Raw genomic sequence first — 22977 nt, 5'->3', positions numbered from 1 at the left:
GGCAAAATTCCTCATTACAGAAGCGAGTGGGTCAGGCTGGCTCGATCTTATTCCCACCATGCCAAATTCTCCCACAGTACTGGGTCACTTCTCAGTGGTCACCCTTCCTCAAAGAAAATTTCTTTAGTCAACAGATATTAAAGACCATCTTAAGCACTTGAAGGAGTAAGCTCCATGGCCACACATGAACTAAAATACCATCATGGGAGAATTGGGTGACACAACAAGCAGAAAAGCTACCACATTTTGCCTCTAGTTGGCCCACTACATGCCAGATATGACAGAGAGTTGTGGGGAGAAAGCCTTTCTAATGAGGTAAATTTTAGCACAGTCATGAAGAAAATAAGGGTGTAGGCCACTCGTATCTGTGGGGAAAACACTCCAAGTAGAGGGAAAAGCAAAAGCCTTGAGGCAGAAATGTGGTTATTATGTATACAGAGTAGCATGGGGAGTTTTTTTTTAAAACACAGTAAGCAAGGGGAAGATGGCAGAAGAGGAAATCAGAAAGAATGGAGTCCAGATCAGATAGGACTTGTAGGCCAGTGAAATGACTTTGGCATTTACTCTGAATCAGCTGGTGAATAGTAAGTGTAGGTATGGAATGATCTGTATGTTTTAACAGGCTACCACTTGCTATTATGCGGATGACAGAGAAACAACAGTGGCAACAAGACTAATCAGGTGCTATTACAGTAATCCAGGCAAGAGAAAGGGTGGTCTGGATAAGGGCAGTAGTAGTAGTAGGGAGGAGATTCTGTATATATTTTATAGTTTAAGTTAATAAATTTGTTAATGGACTGGATGTGGGATGTGAGAGAAAAAGGAGTCAAGAATGACCCCATGATTTCTGGCTTGAGTAATTGAAAGAATTGAGTTTTCAGTTACTGAGATGAGGAAGATTGCAGAAGAATTAGGGTGGGTTGTTTGCTTATTTTTATTTTGTTTTGTTTGGGGATGTAGTAATTGATGGTAGTAAAAACCAGGCATTCAAATTTTAGGACACGTTAAATTTAAAATACTTATTTAACATTCAAGTGAAGCAGTCAAGTAGACAAGTATCAAGTCTGGAGCTCAGGGTAATCATCTAGGTGGAGATACAAATTTCAGAAATCAGCTTACACGTAATGTATCTTTCCTCTTTCATTCTCCTTTGCCCCATAAAGAATACCCAATCTGGCCCAGTTATCTAATTCCAAAAGTACTGTGAGTTCAGTACCATCAACTTTTGCCATGGGGTACTCATCTCCAAGATTATACATCCGAAATACCTAAAAGGCTAAAAGTTGAATTGGTTTAAGGCTCCACAGCCTCTAAAAGGTTGCTATTCTGAAAAGACAGAGACTTGAAGGTGAAGACGTTAAGAGAGGGGTGGAGATGGTCTTCACTCCTTCCTTGGTGTTTAGGAGACCACCAGGAACTTAGCTAACTCCCACCACACTTTGTTGGCCATGTTTACACAGTATAAGCCTATAAGAAGTGTTTTCAACGGTTAGATGTATTGCTGCTTACTCCACAATTTTGCAAATAATACAGAGTGAAGCTTAGGAATAGCCCCTCTACTTAACGTACTCAAAAGCCTAATGCCCTCATTAGTCACTCTTGGGATGGTGAAAATATTACCTGTGTACTCAGCAGAGAGAAAAATTAAACCAACCCACATTACTATATCCTTATAGGAAGTGATGATAACTATTACTTTAGCCTCTGGGTCAATGAAAAGTTTTTTTCACTTCTATCTATCCTTTACAGTAGCTGCTCAATCAGAAAGCCTGTTCCTGCCCTACCAGCTGAGCAGGACAGCAGAACCACAGAGCAAGAAATACCCAGGCTCTCAGCACATGTCAGCAGTAGTCAGAGAGGGGGCCCCCTTGGGGCTCAGAGTCCACCTGTGGTGGTTTTTAAAGTGTCCACAAATCCTCCAATATTCTTCCCTTCAAGAGGTGGAGCCTAATTTCCCTCCCTTGGAGTGTGGGCTGGACTTAGTGACTTAAATAAAGCAGAAGTAAAGGTATACAACTTTAGGTACTAGTTCAAAAGAAAACAAAGTTTTCTCCTTGCTCTCTCTGGGATCACACACTCTGGAACGATGCTCAAATGCTCAAACAGCCTGTAGGGAGGCCCAGGTAGTGAGAAACTAAGGCCTTCTGCCAATAGCCACATAAGACAGCCACCTGGGAAACAGATCCTCCAGCCCCAGTCAAGTTTTCAGATGACTGCAGACCCAGCCAATAGCTTGATAGACCCTGAGCCAGAACTACACCACTAATCTGTGCCCTAATTCCTGACCCACAGAAACTATGAGGTAACAAGTGTTTGATGCTTTCAGCAATAGATAACCAACATAGCCACCCAATCAAACAGATATAACCCCATTTGGGCCCTATGGAGACTCTCTTACTCACCCAATGAGTAACCTAAGACGGGTCATTTAAAATCATTTGAGTTTCAGTTTTCACTTTTGTAAAATGAGAATAATACCCACATACTTCATAGAGGTCTTGTGAGGATGAAATTACATTTCTATAGCAATCTAGCACATGTTTGGAGTTCAGGATCAAAAGTAAACATTTAAATTGAGCTGTTATTTGGAGCAAGGAAAGGCTAGGCCTAGACTCAGGCACTCTGAATTCTAAGAAATCAAAGAGATGCTGATTACTGTGTCCTCTCCCTGTTTGCTGATATAAACAGGACTTCTGTGACTCCAATAAGGTTTAACCAGGTCAGACACTGACAAATTATAGTCATTAATGGCTTACTGATATTGATTAAGGTGCCTCACCTCATTGAAGGGCTTGCCATTCAATAATGAACAGCTTAATCAGGTCCTATTGGTCTGAAGATAGATCTGAGAAGTCTGACAAAGCAGATACTCTTTACTTCCCTGTACCCTCTCAAGGACGCAGAGACGGATCACAAGAGTGAGGGCAGAAGTGGTAAGGAAGTCACAAAGAGACTCTTAAAAGAGATCACAGACTTACTAGGAGTAAACTCAATCCCTCACCTTGCTATCCACCTTCTCTAATCAGGTTAATGAATATTCTTCCAGTATCCTAACGAATGGCAACGCAAGGAATCCAAAAGACTTTTAGTTACCCAGCAATGCCTTAACCAATTTTATGACCTGGGTCGAAGACAAATGCACATTCCTCAGTACCTTCTGCTGCCTGACCTGCCTACACTTCAGCAAAGCATTTGGCTTCATTGCCAGGCTGGTGGCTGTAGAAAGTGTCAACTTACACAACAGAGATATGTTCAGCTGAAGCTGATGATAAGTAAAGTTAAACATAACCAAAACAGACCTGAGAAAGGTATGTGGCCTCTTACATGGACTAGCTTATTTGGTGTTCACTTTTCAAAGTAAATTCTTAACTTCACAACTAATATTCAATGGAACTCCATCCTTAAAGGTGTTTTCAATGAGTGGGTTATGTCTAAGTAAATATAATGATACTGTATAAACGATTTCTTTGCTTCCTTTTTGCAAAATATAAAATTCCAGATATACCTCATCATTGCTGTAGGCAAGTTAGAGACTTGGCTGAAGGCAGAGGGAGTGTTAAAATTTACTGCTAACCAAAGGCTAAGCCCAACAAGCAATATGAGACTGATCAAGATGGAAGCAAGAAGGATGTCAGCTTTTGGCTCAATAAGGCTTCTCTACAAGTAGGTTCATCATTGGTTATGAAAACTAGAGCAGTCTGGGACTTGTGCTGCCTCCTATAGATGAGGCTTTTCCCTTTCCTGCAGATGAAATCACTGACTAGGAAGCACTGAAGTGATTCTAACCTTGGATATACACTATAATCACCCGGAGTGCTCTTAATAAGCCTGATGCTCAGGCCATAGTTAAACACATCAAATCAAGTGTGAGAACCACTGTTTTAACACTGGTCTTGGCACCAGTATTTGAGATCAGTGTCTGAGATCAGGGGGGAATGTTCAATAAGACAGAGAGATGAGTGAGCAGAATTGTGGAGGCCCTACGGTAACATTCTCAAGGCTAAGAAGGTAAAAATCACAACCACTAGGAAAAGAAGCTTAGAAATCATTTCCTCCAATAACCCAACGATTGCCTCGTCTGTATCCATAAAAGGAAATCACAGACCATAGGAGACTTACCAAACCTTAAAGACCCTCTATCTCAACCTACTTCATCATATACTGGGCAGCCGAGGAAGAAGAGTGACTGGTCAGGGTCACTAAGTTTAATGGCAGGGGCAGGATTAGAGCCCATTTCTTCTTACTCAGTCTGAGTCCTTTAAATTGTTATGTGCTGAACATGGCCACATGGTTTAGTGTTTAGGGGAACAGGCTCTGGCACTAGAGCACCTAGGTCACACACCCTTCAGGGTGGGGGTCTCCACTGGGGTGCCTGGCCAGTCTGGGTGAGGGGCTGAGGGCTGTTTTCAGGCTGGCGGGTGACTGAAGCTCCCAACTGCTCCTTTTTTTCTTTTTTCTTTTTTTATTCTGGGCCAGCTTTAGCTCTGACTCCAGCTCTGAGGCCTCTGCTGCTGAAAGCAGGTATCTGGTTTGTTTGTGTTCTATAATCAAAACACTGTATCAACTCCAGCTCTGAGATCCCGGCTCGCTGAAAGCAGGTTTCTGGGGTTTTGCTTAGCTTCTATATTTGTAACTATGTTTCAAACTGCAAGCTCAGAGGCCGGCAAGGCAGGCGGGGAACGCTGGTTTCCTCCGTCACTGAAGCAAGCAAGCCTCACTGCTTAACTCTGTCACTCTGTACAAGTCATTTAATTCCTTTCAGCCTCAATTTCTCACCTGGAAAGTGGAGATAATAACAGCATTTACCTGAGTTGTGAAGATTAAAGCCAGATGGGGGAGAAAAGGGCTGTGTGCAGAACAGGTGCTAAAGAAATATATATGTATAGTCTGAATTATAAATGAAGATTTTCAGAGACTCCTGTCAGCAGAGGTCACTTACGTTCCCTGAATCCCCTGGAATTTCTGTTCTCAAGTACAGATACCTCTTACCTCTCTATTACTCAGAAGATTTTTCAAATCATTATAGTTATAAAAAGAAAACTGTCTCTTACTCCACCTTATAGGCACTGAAGAAATAAAATGAGTTTATATCAAAATGCTTTGGGAATAACACACCACCCCTCTTACCCCACTCTAAATGCAAGGCAGTTTTCTACCCCACCACACTCAGGAGCTAGCCTAGAATATGATCCGGGGCCTGAGGCAAACCTTTAAAAACTTACACAGAAAAAGCCAAATGTTCAGTCTTTACCGTACTAAACTATCCATTACCTGACTGACGTTAAGTGTTTCACTGTTTTCTGTCCAGGTATTCGAGAAGAGAGGGAAGAGAGAAAGACTAGAATTCTTTATGAATTTTCTTAAGAGACTAACATATCTGTCCAAGCTAGTCACAAAATATGTTTTAGGATTCTATAAAAAGAATTTTCCTTAGGTCTACTTCTTTAAAACCAGGATTATCACCACCTGCCCAATCTCCTCACAGGGCTATTGTACAGTAAAAATGCAACAGTGCACAGTCTGCATCTTCACTATGGCAAGATACCGTCTAAGCCAGCCGTGGGCAAACTACGGCCCGTGGGCCGGATCCGCCCCGTTTGAAATGAATAAAACTAAAAAAAAAAAAAAAAAAAGACCGTACCCTTTTATGTAATGATGTTTACTTTGAATTTATATTAGTTCACACAAACACTCCATCCATGCTTTTGTTCCGGCCCTCCGGTCCAGTTTAAGAACCCATTGTGGCCCTCGAGTCAAAAAGTTTGCCCACCCCTGGTCTAAGCTGTCCCTTCCTCTAGAAACACTCTTGCCTGTAGCCTCCTCTTCCCTGACCTCCAGATCACTTCATATCTGCTCAACAGAATGTGAGGAAAGGTGCCTCAGGGCCACTGAATCCCACCTCGAGCAGCCAAACCAATGGAAAAACAACCTTTGTTTCCACTCCTGAAAGTGCTGCTTAGAAATCATTAACATCAAATCGCTAAGATTACAGTTCATCAGGACTTGTAATTGTATGTAATTATCCTTTAGACTTGGAGAGGACTATTAACCAGACACACCACTTTCCTTCTCTCACTCATCCTGTTCCCTCTGCACTTGGACTTTGTGCCAAAGGCTCAGCCTGGAATGTTGCAGGTCCTCAGGTCTTACAGAAGAGTCTCCCCACAGAGCTCAGCTCACCCAAGTGGGGAAAAGCCCTTGGCTGGCTGAGAAAATGCTTTCTCATACCTTCATCCTCATGTTGAACAAATGTGGCATTCTTTAAAAACAAAGGTAAACTAAACCCAGATCTCTCCAAGAAAAGCCATTGATTTAATCAAATCCAGGTTCTCTGGCCTGTGTAGACTGAAACCATGCAACTGTGAGTCAACCTTCAGGCATTTAGAATTCAACCTGGCAGCCAGAAAAGGAACTGGCTGTCCATGCACTCACAAGTCAGGGCTGTGTCACCAAGGCATTATTTTCATTTAATAACAACATATAATAGAAACTGTAAATGTGTCTAAGCCTTTCTTGAATCTGAATTTTTAGTCTTCTAAATATTTTAAGGAACACCTGAATACCTACATATAGTAGGTCCTTCCTATTTCCTAAAGGTATCCCTCTAGCTTCTAAAGACCATACCCTATGGATTTAAAGTACAAGATGTCTTCCTAAGTAAAATTTAAATTAAAACAACAACAACAACAACCTCATCTCTTCAGTCTGACTTCAAACAGTAACCCCGCCTCCCTATGGTCATTTCATAAAATGGAAAAACAAAGGACTAGGAGTCAAAACCTAAGGTTCTATGCTAGCTTGACCACCAGCTCACTGTATGGCACAGAGCAGTGGTTTCTTTTCTGGATCTCAGTTGCTTCTTTGAAATAACACAGGAAAGCTGGGATTAATGATGTACTTAAGTAGTTCCAACTCATACAATTCTATTGGTCTTTCTTGGATCTTTCAGCTGCAGCCTCATCTTTAAGATGCCATGCACCCAGAGTTAATAGGAAAATTCTAATGAATTATCCATAAATAGTTAATGTTTACCCAGAACACTGTACTTTGACAAATTCTGCTGGCCCATTGGAGAGACCTATTTAATAATACTCAGAAGGCACTGCTCTAAGAGCTTTACATAAGGCTGAACCACACACAGCTGTCAACATTCAAGCATTTTTAAAATACAAAAACAGTAATTTCATATGGTTCAACCTACTCTGTAAACTTATTTAATCTACCTAACAAACCCATGAGGCAGGTTTTACAAACAAATGTACATAAATTAATAATTTATCACAGTCCCACAGCTAGTAGATGATGGGGTATGGATTTAAACCTGGGTAGCTGAGCTCCTAAGTCCTAATAACGTTATATTGCCTCCCATAATGGAAACAAGAAAAGCTTGAAGTCTAGGGATCCAGACCAAAATAATATTTCAGAAGAAGAGTGAGAGGCTCACACCACAGCCTCTGTTGGGTTGTACCTTTCACTTCAATGGTGGCATTTGCTTTAGGAGCACTGTGAAAGTGATATACACAGTGGTATTCGCCTGAATCTTCAGCTCTCGGCTTACTGATCCTGCAGAGATAGGAAGAAAAATCAAGTGAGGAAGCTGGGAATAGTCAAAATATACAAAAAGAGAATCTAGGGGGGCAACGAGGGACTCTGCTTTCCAAATTGTGCCCCTGAATGCAACTTACCTCCTCCTACCTAAAAGGAAAAACCTCCCTCTGGGTTACTCCTTACTAGGTGCCAGAAATACAAAGATGAAATGACACATGTTCCCAAACCTTAAGGTGTTCCAGTCTAATGGCGCAAATAAACCACAAAACAATCAAAATAAAAGGCTGCACAAAGTATTATCATCTATATTCAGATATAGGCAATGGACTTCTTGCTCACCTCATAGTTCCAGTCAAATAAATAAGAACAGGAAAAAATGCAAACTTGTTTCTGTGCTTCCCTAGAGACCTTGTTTTAGTAGTCCTGTACTTCCTATCCTGTATTTTAACAGCATGCCTTTCAATAAATCTACTCACTAACAGGACCCAGAGATAGTAACAAAATAAACAAAAACAAACAAACAAATCTGCCATCAAAGCATCTGCCAGAGATGTAGCTAAACTTTTAAGGATTTTAGCTGCAGCTAAAACTCCAGGGCCCTGCATGATCTGGCACCTTGCCCACCTTCCTAGCCTCATCTCAGCCACTTTCCAGCCCTGCTGGTCTCTTTTGTTTTTTTAATGTGCCAAACTTGTTCCTATCTCAAAACTTTGACATTCTTTATATAGCATGCTCTTCCCATCACTCTTAGCCACCTAAGCTCTTTTTCCATTATCTTGGCCCACCTTTCACCCTCAACCTAAGTGACATCCCCCCTTTCTGACATCCTCTCTCAAACTACACTGAACTTATCACAATGCATAATTATAGAAAGTGGGGCAAACGCAGGTTTAGAGTTGTTTGCATGGAAAATAATATAATCCTATATAATAAAGAGCTAATATGCTAATTAGACCAAACAGCCAGATGACCTTCCAGATGAAGCCAGGGCTGGGAGGGCCTGTGAGAGTCGGCCGAGACTGTGAGGGCCGAGCCCCTTGCACAAATTTCATGCACAGAGCCTCTAGTAATTTATAAATAATAATATAGAATAAATTATGTGTTTTGTATATTCACAAGTGTAAACCTCCGTCTGCCCCACCCTGTATATTTATGTGATTGATCATTGTCCATTTTCCCAACAAACCAAGTTCTATGTGGCTAGGCACTGTTTAGTTGATGCATAATTCTATACCCAGCACGTAGCATGGTACATGGATATAGTAAAGGAATGAACCAATGAATGACTGAACACAAACTCAAATGAATGAACAGCTGTGCACAGATCCAAACCAAATTAAGCAGAGTGAAAAAAAAACAAATTAAGCAGAGTGACAGAAAGGACTGTAGGAAGTATGTATAATGGCCAGTACAGCACTCCCTTGAATTCCACAGGGTCATCTCAAATAAGCTTTCTTGCCACTGTGGACCAGCTTCACACCAGCTCAGTCCAGTCTGGCCTATACATCACCCCCTAAACATGTACAGAAATGCTGGTGTGTAATTACAGAAAGCAGAGAAACAACAGCCTTCAGGCCAGAAAATAAACATTCTATAGCTCCTGCTCTTTTGCTCAGTGGCTAAAATATGATACTTGTGATGGTCACGTCTCTACTGCACTAGTAAATGTCAGAAAAACTCTTCACCTCAACCACTGACTAACCCAATGCATTTATCCTCTTACTGTTGATTCCAAAAACAAGAGTTAAGAGACCATGGATGAGGAAAGACACTGCCCATCCCCCGACTATCTCAGCATATCTATGGTAACATAATAGTCTCAGAGGAGCAGTCAAGAGTCTTCCCAATTTGACACAAGTGCCTCTTCTTAAATCAATATTCTCCCAATAGGAAAACAGACAGGAGTAACCTGCTTGGAGCAAATGTCCCAGAACTTGGAGTAGGAGCAGAAGCTCCATCTACAGGGCTTAGACCAGGGGTGGGCAAACTTTTTGACCCGAGGGCCACAATGGGTTCTTAAACTGGACCAGAGGGCCGGAACAAAAGCATGGATGGAGTGTTTGTGTGAACTAATATAAATTCAAAGTAAACATCATTACATAAAAGGGTATGGTCTTTTTTTTTTTTAGTTTTATTCATTTCAAACGGCGGCCTGCGGGCTGTAGTTTGCCCACGGCTGGCTTAGACTATTATTCTAAGTTCCTTGAGAAGATTTGGGAAAATAAGGTCATGCCTATGGGTGGAAATCTTCCCACCACATTCCCTATGACTAGCTACTGAGAAGCAAATGAGGCAAATGGAAAATGTCCACTATTGACTAAGTCAGCGGCTCTCAACCTGTGGGTCGGGTCGCAACCCCTTTGAGGGTCGAACGACCCTTTTACAAGGGTCGCCTAAGACCATCCTGCATATCAGATATTTACATTACGATTCATAACAGTAGCAAAATTACAGTTATGAAGTAGCAACGAAAATAATTTTATGGTTGGGGGTCACCACAACATGAGGAATTGTATTAAAGGGTCGCGGCATTAGGAAGGTTGAGAACCACTGGTCTAAGCAGAAGCAAGATCTGAGACTGGCTCCAGAGCTGACTGATTGGGTGGCCCAAGGGACTCATCAGTTGTTATTCCACAAAATGTGGGAGAACACAGATTCCAAAAAAACCTCTGACAATGCAGAACACTTCTGGAGAGCTTTAAAATATGCTGAGAAAAAAAAGAGAAAATGCATTTATAAAGTCAAGCTCAAACTTTATGAAGTTACAATTTAAAGCCTTTTGGGTGACATAGCACAAGATCCAAGAGAAACATGACTGGATGTTTAGTACATTGAAACATGACTGGATGTTTGGTATTGTAAAAATCAAAAATAAAATTTGTAAAACTAATGGACAGGCCAAGAAATAATGCCTTTTATTCCATCCAACACCTCTATTTGATTAACCTTTTCCAAACTGTAAGGATATATAACAGAGGCTATATTTCCAAGTTTATATCAGAAGAAACTACAGTGGAGATAGATTAGCTTGCCACTTACCGATATGGTACAGTAGAAAAAAACAATGACATATATTCCAGAAAGAAGACCTGAAACCTAGCCTTGATTCTGAAACTTATTAGATATAGTATTTGGCCTTGAAAGCAAGCAACAGTTATTGAATCTTAGTTTCATTACCCCCCAAAAAGGAGGAAGATCCATGATTAATGTGGATCAACTAAATAAGGGGTATGAAAAGATCTCAATTCTGCAAAATACTGTGGAATGGCCTTGCTACTACTGGATACACAGGTTCCCCTGTTCTCACTGCAGTGTACTCTTTCTTTGCACTGTATCATGCTGCCAGCAGGATTAGTTGATCCTTTTCCAGATTAGCTTTTAAACAGGAACAAACTATTCTGAAAGGTGAGGTGCCATGTGTTACTAGATATTCCAAAAAAGCACCAAATCTTTAGGTGCCAGATAACATCAATTAGCAAATATCTCCCTTTCATCAAAGGATTATTTCCAGGCTACCATCCTTATTCCAGATCACTAAACAGCCCTGTATCCACTGGTCCTGATCAGGTTATGGTTATGTTAAACACTCCGAAAAAGTAATTCACTAGGAAATCATCTACCCAGTGGGAAGATCACTTAGGGTGGCCTTGCTCTAAGAGTCCTAAAGCAGATTTCAATTTGATTCCTCAAACTACAGGATTAAGTCAAGAGACCTGCATTCTAATTGTGACTTTCCTATTGACTAACATTGTGACCCTGAGAAAAACCACTCCCTATGCCTTCAATCTATGATCACAATGACAGGATCATCTATGGCTCATTAGAATCATTTGAAAATCTCTTATAGATTGCTGAGCCTCACCTCAGTTATATTGGATTAGACTCTCCAGAGGAGGACCATATATATCTCAGGTCTCTCTCACATAGCATAATTATGGATTATGAGTATCAAGTAAGCTCAGCCACACTCCTTCCCATCTTCTCAGAAGCCGCTAGACCCTCTCACCTGTATTCCATGTTGCTGGCATTCTTACGAGTGGCAGTCAGTTCCACCCCATTCTTTGTCCAGTAGCTGTATGTAAGGATGTGAGAGCTGGAGGTGAGGTTACACTGCAGGGTGACAGGGAGAGCAGGGCTGTCTCGAATAATGACGTCATCACTGGTGGCAATTCTTGGTTCTGTAATAAGAGTGCACAATGATAGGGAGCCATAGCCTTCCATTTTCTGCGACCCTGGCCTGAAAGTTGGACGGGGTAGGATGGGGAGACTAGAAAAAGAGGGAGGGTAGACAGGACCACATAAGGAATTTCACTTTACCAACTTTGGAGGAAGTCAAGAAAGGAAAAACAATGATTATAAGCAAATGACCACTAGCGCAGACAACAGCCTGAAGACCAGTTGGCCTAGATGTGAAAAGAATGGGAGTATTACGGGTGCTTGTACTGGCAACAACCCATTTACACTTTTGAATACCACCATTTTATGACATAAGAACCACCAATTAATTCCCCTTCAAATAGAAACCCAGTCTCCACCTTACAATTCTAAAGATAAAGACAGTATCATTTATATAACTAATAAACTCCCTATGGAGTCACTAGGACCTTGAACAGAATAGCAGTAACTAGGTAATACATATACGGGTTGTCCTACATGTAAATCTGATAAGCCCATTGCAAACCAGCCACGGTCATTAATTATGGGGCGGGGGCGGGGGCGGGGGCGGGGGGGGGGGCGGGCGGGGGAGGCAGTGTAGATCCTAAAAGCATTTTCCAAATTTTGCTGAGGGAAAATTCTTAAGGAACCATTAGTTCTCTCCAGCCCATATTTATTTATTCCTAAAACAAAATTATTTTCAGAACTGTACTTTTAAAACACATCCCATTCTGAGATAATATAATTGTAACTAGAATACAGTATATGTTGGTATTATGGGCTCCTGGAATTTTAGAAGAAAGGCCCTTAGAGTTCACTGAATCCCACTCTTTAAGAGCTAGAAAGGTAAAATGACTGTGCAAGGCCATTATTACTGTCAGTGGCAAAGCCCGGCCTATTAAAACACATCTGGCTCAATTCTCTATCCCTGCCCCACAACCCGAAACACCCTACATACCTTCCACCCAAAGCAAGTTATATACTTTATCCTCTGGTTCTATCCTGGGCTAAGACAACCAGGGATCACTAGTTTTAACATCTACAAAAATAACCTAAGTCAAATGTTATAGGACAATGACCAGAAAATTTTTAAGGCACACTATATCATTCCTGGAAGGTTCATCCTTAAAGCACTTGGAATTCCAACACTGTATTAAAGTCAAGATGTTGTTGTTATTTATCTTTACTCTTTTCCCAAGCTTAGTTCTTTTTCTATTTTTGGTCCATCATTTTCAGGGTAAGTCTAAATTAGCTATCTTTTCCCATTCCACAATTAGATATTTGCTTTTTTATTTTTTTCCCAATTCTTTTTCAGAAATCCTTGACTGACTTTCCATACCCCTGTACCTGGCTACATCCTGTCTACAACTTTGTAGCAGCTCCCTAACACCACTTTATGCAATGTAATGCTGAGGTTAACTCTAGAGGACAGAACTCTCTCCCTCCACTGGAACTAAGCTGTGCTCATTATGTGAGGAGAGGAAGGGAATAAAGAGGTCATGGGACACGTGAACATTGTAATGCCCAAGGACCACCTTATAATGTAACATTTCTGACTGTATAGGTCAGATCGTCAAAAAAAAGTGATAAATAAAGCAAATCCTTAAGTTTGCTCAATTAAATTGGTTCTCACTATTTTCCAACTCTGGCAAAAGGATAGTGGTTATCTTCCAGTCAGCACTGGTCCTTATTGGTAACATCAAACAGGGTCTCTATGTACAGATAATGGAGGCATAGCAGCCACTAACACAGAAGCAGATGCATGTAAACATGTTAGCGCAGTGGTGTCCCATGGTTTCCAAAACACACCGACAGTAGCCAAATCCCTGGGTCTTAAGTCGAGCAGAACGGTTACAAACCCTGCAATGGAAGGCGCACACACATCATCAACAAAAAGCATCATAACTCCAAGAAAAATCAAAACCAAGCAAAAACAAAAGAGAGAGAACCAATACTCCACAGAAATTAAAAAATATAAAGGTAACATTAAAACTCAAAACACACTTTTAGGTTTTTGCCTAATTTTTATTATCCAATATCATTTTTAGTCCCATTTGGGGCTCTCCTTCTGGTTCTTCCTCTCAGACTATACTGAGAAAGGACAAACTCTGAGAATGAGGCCAAGAGCTTCCAGATGTTTAAATACAAGGAAGCCAAAATAAATGCTACTCTTACCTGTGGTGATGCAAATGACCATTACAGCTCAGGGTTATTAAGAAGTTGATAAAAGCAACCTGGTAGACTTTCTGCCAAGAATTCTTGGAAGACAAAGGAAAGCACTTTCCCCCTAAGTGTTAAAGATCCAGGAGAGAATCAGCTGGGAGCAAGTGAATAATGTAAATGGGTTTAAATATGATTCTGCACATTAGAAAGGTAGTGAGGTGGGGTAAACTGTCTCCCATGACTGCTGTATATGGAAACCAGTGCTAGACCATCCTCTTTGGGCACAAAGCCACACCTGCATTCTGTACCAGGACGGAGGTGGGGCTTTTATTTCTGTGACCAAGCAATGCCTACAAAAGTCCAAGAGAAATGAACATTTATAACAAATTCAAATTTTTTTTACCTGCCACAAATTCCTATTTAGAAGCAGTAGGAGATCCTTACCTTAGCCATCATTCATATGTAGAACATGCAGTGGCCAGAGAGATATCCCAAAAACTGGGCACATTTCTCTTCCAGCCTTACATTACACAAGGAGCTTTAGGGGAAAGTACTACCAGGAGGTCATTCTTAGGCAGAAGACTTCAACTTTCCCCAGGAGGCAAATGTCCTTGGGGATCATAAAACAATATGATTAGAGTGGAATCCGGGTGCTTTAAAAAAAAAAAAAGGAGGAGGAGGAGAAGCACCAGCAGCAGTCTGGCTCTCTAAAACAGTTAACTAGAGTGAAATGACTGATAGGGAAGTCTGAGGAAATACCAAACTAGCCAGGGTTTCATTCAACCTTGCGCAGACACCCCTAAACTTAGGAAGCTTACTTGCAAGTAAACTGGGGGAATGTTATGTACTCTCAAGACTGGCAGTCCTCTTCTTCTATCCCCAAGGCATAACCTTTTAAGTGGGAGTCTTATTAGAGTCAGGCTCCTGGCAATATAAATAGCAAATGCCAGTCCATGCCTATCAACTTCTGCAGATCTTTGTGGCCATTTGGGTAATTCTACTGTTTTAAGGAAAGGAGCAAGGGGGCAGGAGAAGGAGGCGTGCAAGGGAAAAAATGTTAAATAAAAAATATTACTGGGTTAATGTTCCCCATTTTCACATAGACAAGGTTTTCTTTTCCCCTTTCCAGAAGCAGTTTCTCTGATTCAACAGTGCCAACTGCAGTTGCCTCTCCTCTCTCTCCTCAAGGCCTCTTTTCTTCATAGGCATCTTCTTAATTACTATAAAGGATGACTAACTTGCTATTTTATTTTTACTCTCTCTAAATCAATCAGTTCTTTAAGCCAGAACTGGTTATAGGTCTCTTACTACTGAATCCTTGAAGAGAAGGTGAAAAAAACACAGAGGATCTTATCATTAAATAGAAAATGTTCTCTCAATTATAATCAGGTCAGATGTAGAGCTAGAAGTCTTCCTGGTTGAGAATACTGGCTCTGTAGTAGCTTCTCCCTTCCTCTCCTTCCCACCACACAAGTAGGAAGACACTTTTCAGAAACAGAGATGGCCCCAAAAGCTCCTGTGTCTAATGTCTTACTTGTACTTGCTACAACAGATTCAGGGGATGATTCTGAGGCAGCAGCTCAGCTTACCCTCATCACTCAGAGGAACTGGGTTGGATTCTAGTTTCCTTTTCTTTTTCAAGACACAATTAAAAGCTAGTGTGATTGTCTTCCAAACTATTTCTGGGTAGCCAGCCTCTGAGATGAGGAGCACAGTGCCAACAATCAGTCATCAGAGTCAACATGTTTGTGAATAGGGATCAGATGCATCTGTGACTTCAAAACAGCATGATGGGGTTTTAATTAAATACCTTGCAGCTTAGAGTCACCTGACTCCATAGCAAGACATATGGAGGAAATCTTAGGCTGCTGCTTTTAAGAGAACAGGGGACTGGATGGGCAGGACCAGTGAGGAGCATACTGCTATAGTGGAAGGCTGTTATCAAAGAAGTGCATGCTACTGTTTTAGAAAAGAAAAAGAACTGGAACTACGGAAATATCCAAACTTACATGCCATCCAACAACCAAAACATACCACCGACACCGCACCAATAGCGACATTCCCATCACAGAACAAAATGACACCAAGTCACAGTGAGGGAAAAGGCTGGGCAGACATAAATTGAAAACTATAGAGGTGAAGGCAGCTATCCAGAGAGCTTCAAACAAATGAATAGAATAAAAAGTAGATTGTAGAGAGAAACAAAAATAGAAAGACACCAGAGAATAAATCAGCAAAAGGATAGCAGGAAACCTACTATAAAATTAAAGGGGAAGTAAAGAAACAATTCAACACTATGCTGGTTTGACTGCCTGGTTTTGTGAGTTTTATGTGGGTTTTTTGTTTGTTTTTCAGTCTCCCCAGTACTCCCTCCTCCCCACCTCTTCCCAATGCAGATGATTTTGGACAGTCACAATTTCCCCAAGTTCTTTGTTCCTGAGGAGAAAGACACAAGGAAGGGGTGGGGAATACGGGAGGTAGAAAGGACAGTAAAGGAGAAAAAATGTTGCCACAGATGTTTTCATACACTACAATTAGTAGGATTATGGGTCTGAAAAAAACGAAGACAAGGGGTGGGGTGAGTGATCATACTGGGGAAGAGGGAAAGGAAGCAGAAGGGAAGGATCATTGGGCCACCTCTAATGACTACAGTACTACTACTGTAGGGTGCTGAACTCACTCTGAAGGACGCTTATGGTGGCCTGGGCTCGAATCCATGTTATGGAGGGGTTTTGCCTCAAGTCATTCCTCTTGGGGTCGTTGCTGGCCCTGCACTCGTAAGTCCCAGAGTCCTCCAAGGTGAGCCGGGTTATTCTCAGCACACTCACGCCGTTTGACCCGTAGGCGGTGTTTACGGTGACACGGCGCTTCCGTGCACCGTCCCACAGCTGTCTGAAAGACTCTGCTCGGTTGACTTCTGCGTACCACCACTGGATCTCTGGCGTGGGGCTCCCGACCACATCACAGTACAGCTCAAAGGCGTCCCCAGTGAGCTTAGTTTCTGACATGGGCGACTTGACAAACCCAGCTAGAGGGAGGGGGAGCAGGAATGCAGTGACAGGCCAATCAGAAAAAAAAAGAATCAACAGGTGTTAATAGTAATTTAAAGAAAAGAAAAAAGCAAATGAGTTGCAAAGAACACAAAAGGATTAATTTTTAAACTCTAAAGAAACAGTAAACAGCATTTCATACAAGCTTTTAGAAGAAGAACCACCCTGGGAAGTTTATGAAGCAAAGGCAGGCTAATTACAAGCTGGGGCAGCCCAGGTGCTGGCCAGGCAAAAGCAAGCCCACTGGAAAGCATTTTAGCAATGGGCCCAGCTGGTAGAAATGGGAAAGCCTCGGGTGTCAGGAAGGAGTCTTTCCTTAGAGCACAAACCATAACCTGTTCAAACTCAAGTGATGAAAGATAATAACCAGAAGTTGCAGTAGGTGTATTCACGAAGTCAGGATCTCTCTTTTGGATGAACACATTGTTAAAAATACAATGTCTTTTGTGGGCCTCGACAAGAAGTTATTAACTAACCTATGAACACCTCTTGGGAGTCAGAATTCAAATTTCAACTGAAAGGGTAACAAATTTCTCTCTCATACAAGATTCTATCCTGAATTCAGATTAGATTTTCCCCACATCATATTCTTCCCTGGGCCTATGGCAAACAAACAACCTAGTTATCTGTGATTAGGCAGCCTCTACTTGACTGAAGACCCTCAGGCATAGGAGAACAAGACCATCTTCAGAGTGAGAATTACTATGGGGGGTCAGCTCAGGAGTGGAACCAATAATAACAGCAACCCAACTCACTGCCAATGAATGTAGGGATGGACTATGCCCTCCATAATCCCATAAGTGCATACAACTAGAAAATTATCCTGAAAAGTTAGTCTTAAAAATACCCATGGTACTTGGCAGGCTCTCTCTACATAGTTTAGTTGCCTGGCTCAAAGGGGCCAGCTCAAAAAGAATGAAAGATGTATAATGATGAATTAAATTAAACTCTATGGTGAAGGCTAAGCCTCAACAATGTTGCCAGGCACTGCCCAGAAACTAAAGTTGATGCCTACTTTCACTTGTCCAAAATTTACTTGTCATAAGACAAGGTGGCAATGGCAGAGAGAATTTTTAAAAATCCAAGTTTATTTGAAGAACTTGGAGTGGGGTCCACAGAAAACCAAATCACAGTGCAAGCATACTCTCAGCTACTTACTCCACCAAGGGTTCATTCAGCTAAAACCTAACAGTTTACAAAGTGCTTCCACACATATCACATCTCATTTCATTCACATAATTTCACAAAGTTCATGGGGCAGGTGCAGAGAAAGGTTCATGACTTGCCCAAGATCACTTAAGGCAGCAAATCCTGACTAAAGCTGGGATCAGAACATAGGTCTTCATCTCTTCATCTACAGTTCTTTCCAATAAACCTTACTGCCTATAAACAAGCCACGTAGGGGATTCCTTGGCAGTTTCAAATATCATGAAAACATCTATTTCTCCTTCTAGCAGTAAAGGAGGGGAAAAACCCTCTCTATATAATACAGGCATATCTCAGAGATACTGTGGGTTGGTTCCAGACCACTGCAATAAAGCTAATCATAATCTTCTTGCTGGTGCAGGGAGCATGTCTTGCCTTCAATTTGTAAAACAAACAAACAAACAAAACATACCCACAACATCTGTGAAAAACAATAAAATGAGGTATGCCTATACTGTGAGATCACAGTTAGAAAGGGAAAGTTATTAGCAACCATCTACTTTATTATCCATCCAAAATTAGCTCCCATTCAGGAGAACCAGCTAGCAACAGCAGGAGGAAGCAGGCAGCTCAGAGCCTGACTCACTGTCCTGCCTTTCATTACCAAGGGTTTTCAAACAAATATGTGCCCTCAACATGAGCACACTGCCTAAAGTTGGAAGGCCAGCAGAAGCATCTGTTTGATCTTTGAGTCAAAAGTCATCTAATATTTTAGGAAAGCCTACATTTTAGAAAAACAACCTCCCGCCCCTTTCCTACTATCATCTCCACCCACTATAATACATAACTGGGCTCAGATCTCAAACAGGTTTGACAAAGTTCTAACATCAGTGCATTCTGTTCAACAATGAGAAAGAAGGAAATTGAATGGTGGCCACTGGCTTTGGAGGAGGGAGGGATTTAGAAGCTGGGGGTGGAGGAAGAGGATAGGCAGAGTATAAAAGTTGGAGACAGTAAAATCAGGAAAAGCATAATGTAAAATTGCAAAGCTGGGGATGGGCAATGGGAGGCAAAGATGACAGCTGGGGCTAGCAGCCAGAGAAAGAAGGAGCTCTCTGGCAGGAAAAACTGGATGTGTAGATATGTAGCAGAGGGTGAGAAGAAAAAGGAAACACAGAAGAGCAAGTTTAGTCCAATTCCAAGAAAACTGCTTTCACTTATGCCCTAAGGGAGCAAAAAACCTAGCCTCACTCCACAGAGGAACCATCAGTGTTTTCTACAGCTGAAATTCTCATTTACCTCCAGGGCAATCATTGAACAGGTCATAAGACAAACTTCTCTCCCTCTCTCAGCTAACTACTGCCAAACCAGGCCTTTAAATCTAGCCTGCTTTTACTTTTTTTTTTTTAAACAGCTGATCCCCCTTCAAGCCCCTCTCTACTACTAATTCCCTGTGGGTGACTCATGCTGTTCTCTCCTTTATGCCTCATAATAAAGAGGGAATGACAGCCAAGGACACAAGACCATTTCTCTATTTCTTTCGCGCGCGCTCTCTCTCTCATCATGTACCTCAAAAAGAAGATTTAGTAAGACAAACTGATACTGGGGTTATAGGTACAGTATTTCAAGTCTGTCTAAATAACTCCTAACACATTGTATGCAGGAAACGTATTCATACGTTTTACGCTGACTGGTAGCGTTGACTGGTAGTAGATCATGGGACACGTATTAATACGTTTTTTATAGACTATCGGTAGAATGCAGGTAACGTATAAATACGTAAACTAAAGTTATTGTAATTTTACTGAATGTTGCCATTTGCGCAAAAAATTAGCAAAAATGGCCTGCGCCACCTGTTAGTGCGCGATAAAAACTACCTGCAAACAATGTGTTAACTGCTAAGAGGCAGTATACACAAGTTACTTATACAGTCTGCCTACCCTTACTGTTCATTTAAGAAATGAAATTCCGCCAAAACCGGTTTGGCTCAGTGGATAGAGCGTCGGCCTGCGGACTGGGGGGTCCCGGGTTCGATTCCGGTCAGGGGCATGTGCCTTGGTTGCGGGCGCATCCCCGGTGGGGAGTGTGCAGGAGGCAGCTGATCGGTGTTTCTCTCTCATCGATGTTTCTGGCTCTCTATCTCTCTCCCTGCCTCTCTGTAAAAATCAATAAAATATGTTAAAAAAAAAGAAAGAAAAAGAAATGAAATTCCTTACACCAGAGGCAGCTCATAAGTCAATATATGCACTCATTCCACGGGTACCCAACCAAGGGTAAGGCAGGCCTGAGGCTCTGGGAGTGGACAGAAATGGGGTAACCTCATTCTCTGCAGCAGGAAGGAGGTATATAGGTCTGATCTCATGGATTAGTCTAAACTATATTTAGAGATGTCAGTATTTACAAAGAATTTTCCAAATTCAAATCTTTTCCTTTCACATCTACCTCTATCAGGCAGACATAACAAGGGCTTGGAAATTAAGATTGTCCCCATCACTAGCTTCTAAACCAGGGCCCATCCTTTATTCTGAAATTATACCATGCAAATAGCTAAAGGAATCTACTTGGCATATTTAAGACAGCCTTCTGCTTTGGAGAAATGGGAAAATCTAGTTCAAAAGAGGCCCTGTTCCTAATTTTATGTTTTTAGGCAAGTGACCTAATCTCTCTGAGCTTCTTGCTAATCTGTAGAACAGAGCCAATAACAGTAGCAATGTCATAGAGTTATTGTGAGAATTATACTAAATAACACAGCATAAAAAAGTGCCTGGTACATGGTAAGTACTCAATGTTAGCATTATTATTCGTCTCTACAGAAATAATGCTTAACAGGTGATGTGCAGTAGCCTTCAGGCCTGCTCCACAACAGGCTGGTTAGTTTGGATTATCCAAACTTCCTTAAGAAACAAAAAAATTAACCTGAGAATCAGAATGGAAATATTAATTGCAGAAGGCAATGAAAAAGAAAAGAATTCTTCATTCCTTTTTATCCTTAGAGCAATCTAGAATGGGGAGAGTGATAACAGCAGTATGGAGTCAAAGAATTAATGAATGTTATTAGAGTTTTAAGCCATTAAATCTGATAGATTATGAACAAGATGGAAAGCCCATGAGTAATTAAAATAAAAAGAGGCAGTACAAGATTCTCCTTAAAAAAAAAAGGAGTAAATTGTAAACCTACCAATTACAAAGCAAGCTGCTTAGCAATGATATAGGAGAAGATGCTGAATACTAGGCAGGTCAAACTGTAAATTTACAAAATGTAAGGTAAAATAGTAGTTATAGGATTTTGGATAATGTCAGATTAGTTTAATTTCGGTCTAAGAAATAATGTCAGTTTTGAGTCACATCTCCACAATTTAAATTCTCTTTATTTTGAGGAGTTTCTTCAAATAGGAATGATGCTACCTACTTACAGGGTATAGCTGTGAAAGTCATATATGTGCAAGAGTTCTGTAAACTGTAAAGCTCTATGCAAATGTTAAATTACTTTAGCACAAGTAAGGAGGATAAGCATTTGATATGGCTGATCATCCACAAGGATTTTCATTCAGTCCTGTTGTCAATTCCTACTGCCAGGCTTAAAAGATAGATAGATAGATAGATAGATAGATAGATAGATAGATAGACAGACAGACAGATAGATGATAGATGAAAGAAAGAAAGAAAGAAAGAAAGAAAGAAAGAAAGAAAGAAAGAAAGAAAGAAAGAAAGAAATAGATATATGCTGTAGCCCTGGCCAATGTGGCTCAATTGGTTGGAGTGTCATCTTTTACCAAAAGATAGCGGGTTCAATCCCTGCTCAGGGCACATACCCAGGTTCGGATTTGATGCCTGGTCAGGGAGTGTGCAGAAGGCAACCAATCGATGTTTCTCTCTCACATTGCTGTTTCTGGTTCTTCTCTCTTCTCTCTCTCTCTCTCTCTCTCTCTCTCTCTCTCTCTCTCTCTATCTCTCCCCCCCCCCTTCCTCTCTAAAATTAATTTAAAAAAAAATTTTTTTTACGTTGTAAGAATGACAAAAAGCAATGGGCTTCTCTCATCCCAGAAAATACACACAAACAAAATTTTACATATAATACAGGGGTGTCCCAGACCCCCAGGTTACACACCCTGAGTCTCAAATGTACTGCTTGCTATTGGATAAGTGGATAAGGGTCTCTATTAAGCTGAGAGCTCATCTTATAGGGAAATGAGTCATGGTTTACAACATCTGGGTTGGATTCTTCAACTTCTTCAACCAGTCTCATCTGAAAAATTGTTCCTATTTCTTCATAAGATCATATAGCGAGGTTCACACACACACAAAAATGTAGCCTGCATACTTATAAATGTAATAATAAAATGGCCTTTTATGCAAGCATTGTACTCTATAATATAAAGGACCAATCCTGGGTGTTCTGTTGAGGTACCTCAAAGGCAGTGTGGGAGAAAGTGGGGGGTAGGGAGGGGAAACTAGGGCTCAGAGACTCACCCTTGAGAAAGGGGGGGTTGTCTAACTATGCTTTTTTTCTGAATTTTTCCAATTTTCCAAAAGAAAAATGCATTGAAAACCACTAACCTAAAGAATTTCAACATGTTTCAAATAGAAAACAACAATAAATAAGGTAAGGTTGCCAGGAATAATTTAAAAAACCAGAAATAATTCTGGTTAAAAACAAAATCTTATAAAAGTCAAAATAGAATTTGACACCAGATCTAAGAAATAGAAGGGACTGGAAATTTTTAATAGCAAAAAGAATGATCAGCTCAGAAATGTGACCCCTCTTTCACTTCTCTTCATGCATGTCTAACATGTTCCTATGACCCTGCATATTGGGCTCTGCTTATATGTTATTTATCAGAAAATTCTAGTCACTTAGTCTACTCTTTTATAATACTGAGGCAAATAGCTTCATTATCAAAGATACTCATTTGAA

General features: G+C 41.0%; 1 protein-coding gene across 2 annotated transcripts in view; it reads right to left on the bottom strand.

The window, feature by feature from the left end:
• NPTN (neuroplastin) overlaps positions 1-22977 on the bottom strand; it is a 91553-nt gene that overhangs the window by 16381 nt on the left and 52195 nt on the right. The window contains exons 2-4 of one of the 2 annotated variants that reach the window (XM_081084905.1): positions 16547-16894; positions 11555-11726; positions 7469-7563 (exon numbers count right to left, since the gene is read on the bottom strand). In XM_081084905.1, the coding sequence (XP_080941031.1) occupies positions 7469-7563; positions 11555-11726; positions 16547-16894 (615 nt within the window). The remainder of the gene's footprint in view (positions 1-7468; positions 7564-11554; positions 11727-16546; positions 16895-22977) is intronic. The other variant, XM_081084906.1, reaches the window with a different exon arrangement.

Source organism: Myotis nattereri (assembly GCF_964212035.1).
Source record: "Myotis nattereri genome assembly, chromosome: 1".
Taxonomy (NCBI): Eukaryota; Metazoa; Chordata; class Mammalia; order Chiroptera; family Vespertilionidae; genus Myotis; species Myotis nattereri.
Note: the sequence above shows the minus strand (reverse complement) of the source record. Positions and strands in the feature narration are given on the sequence as shown.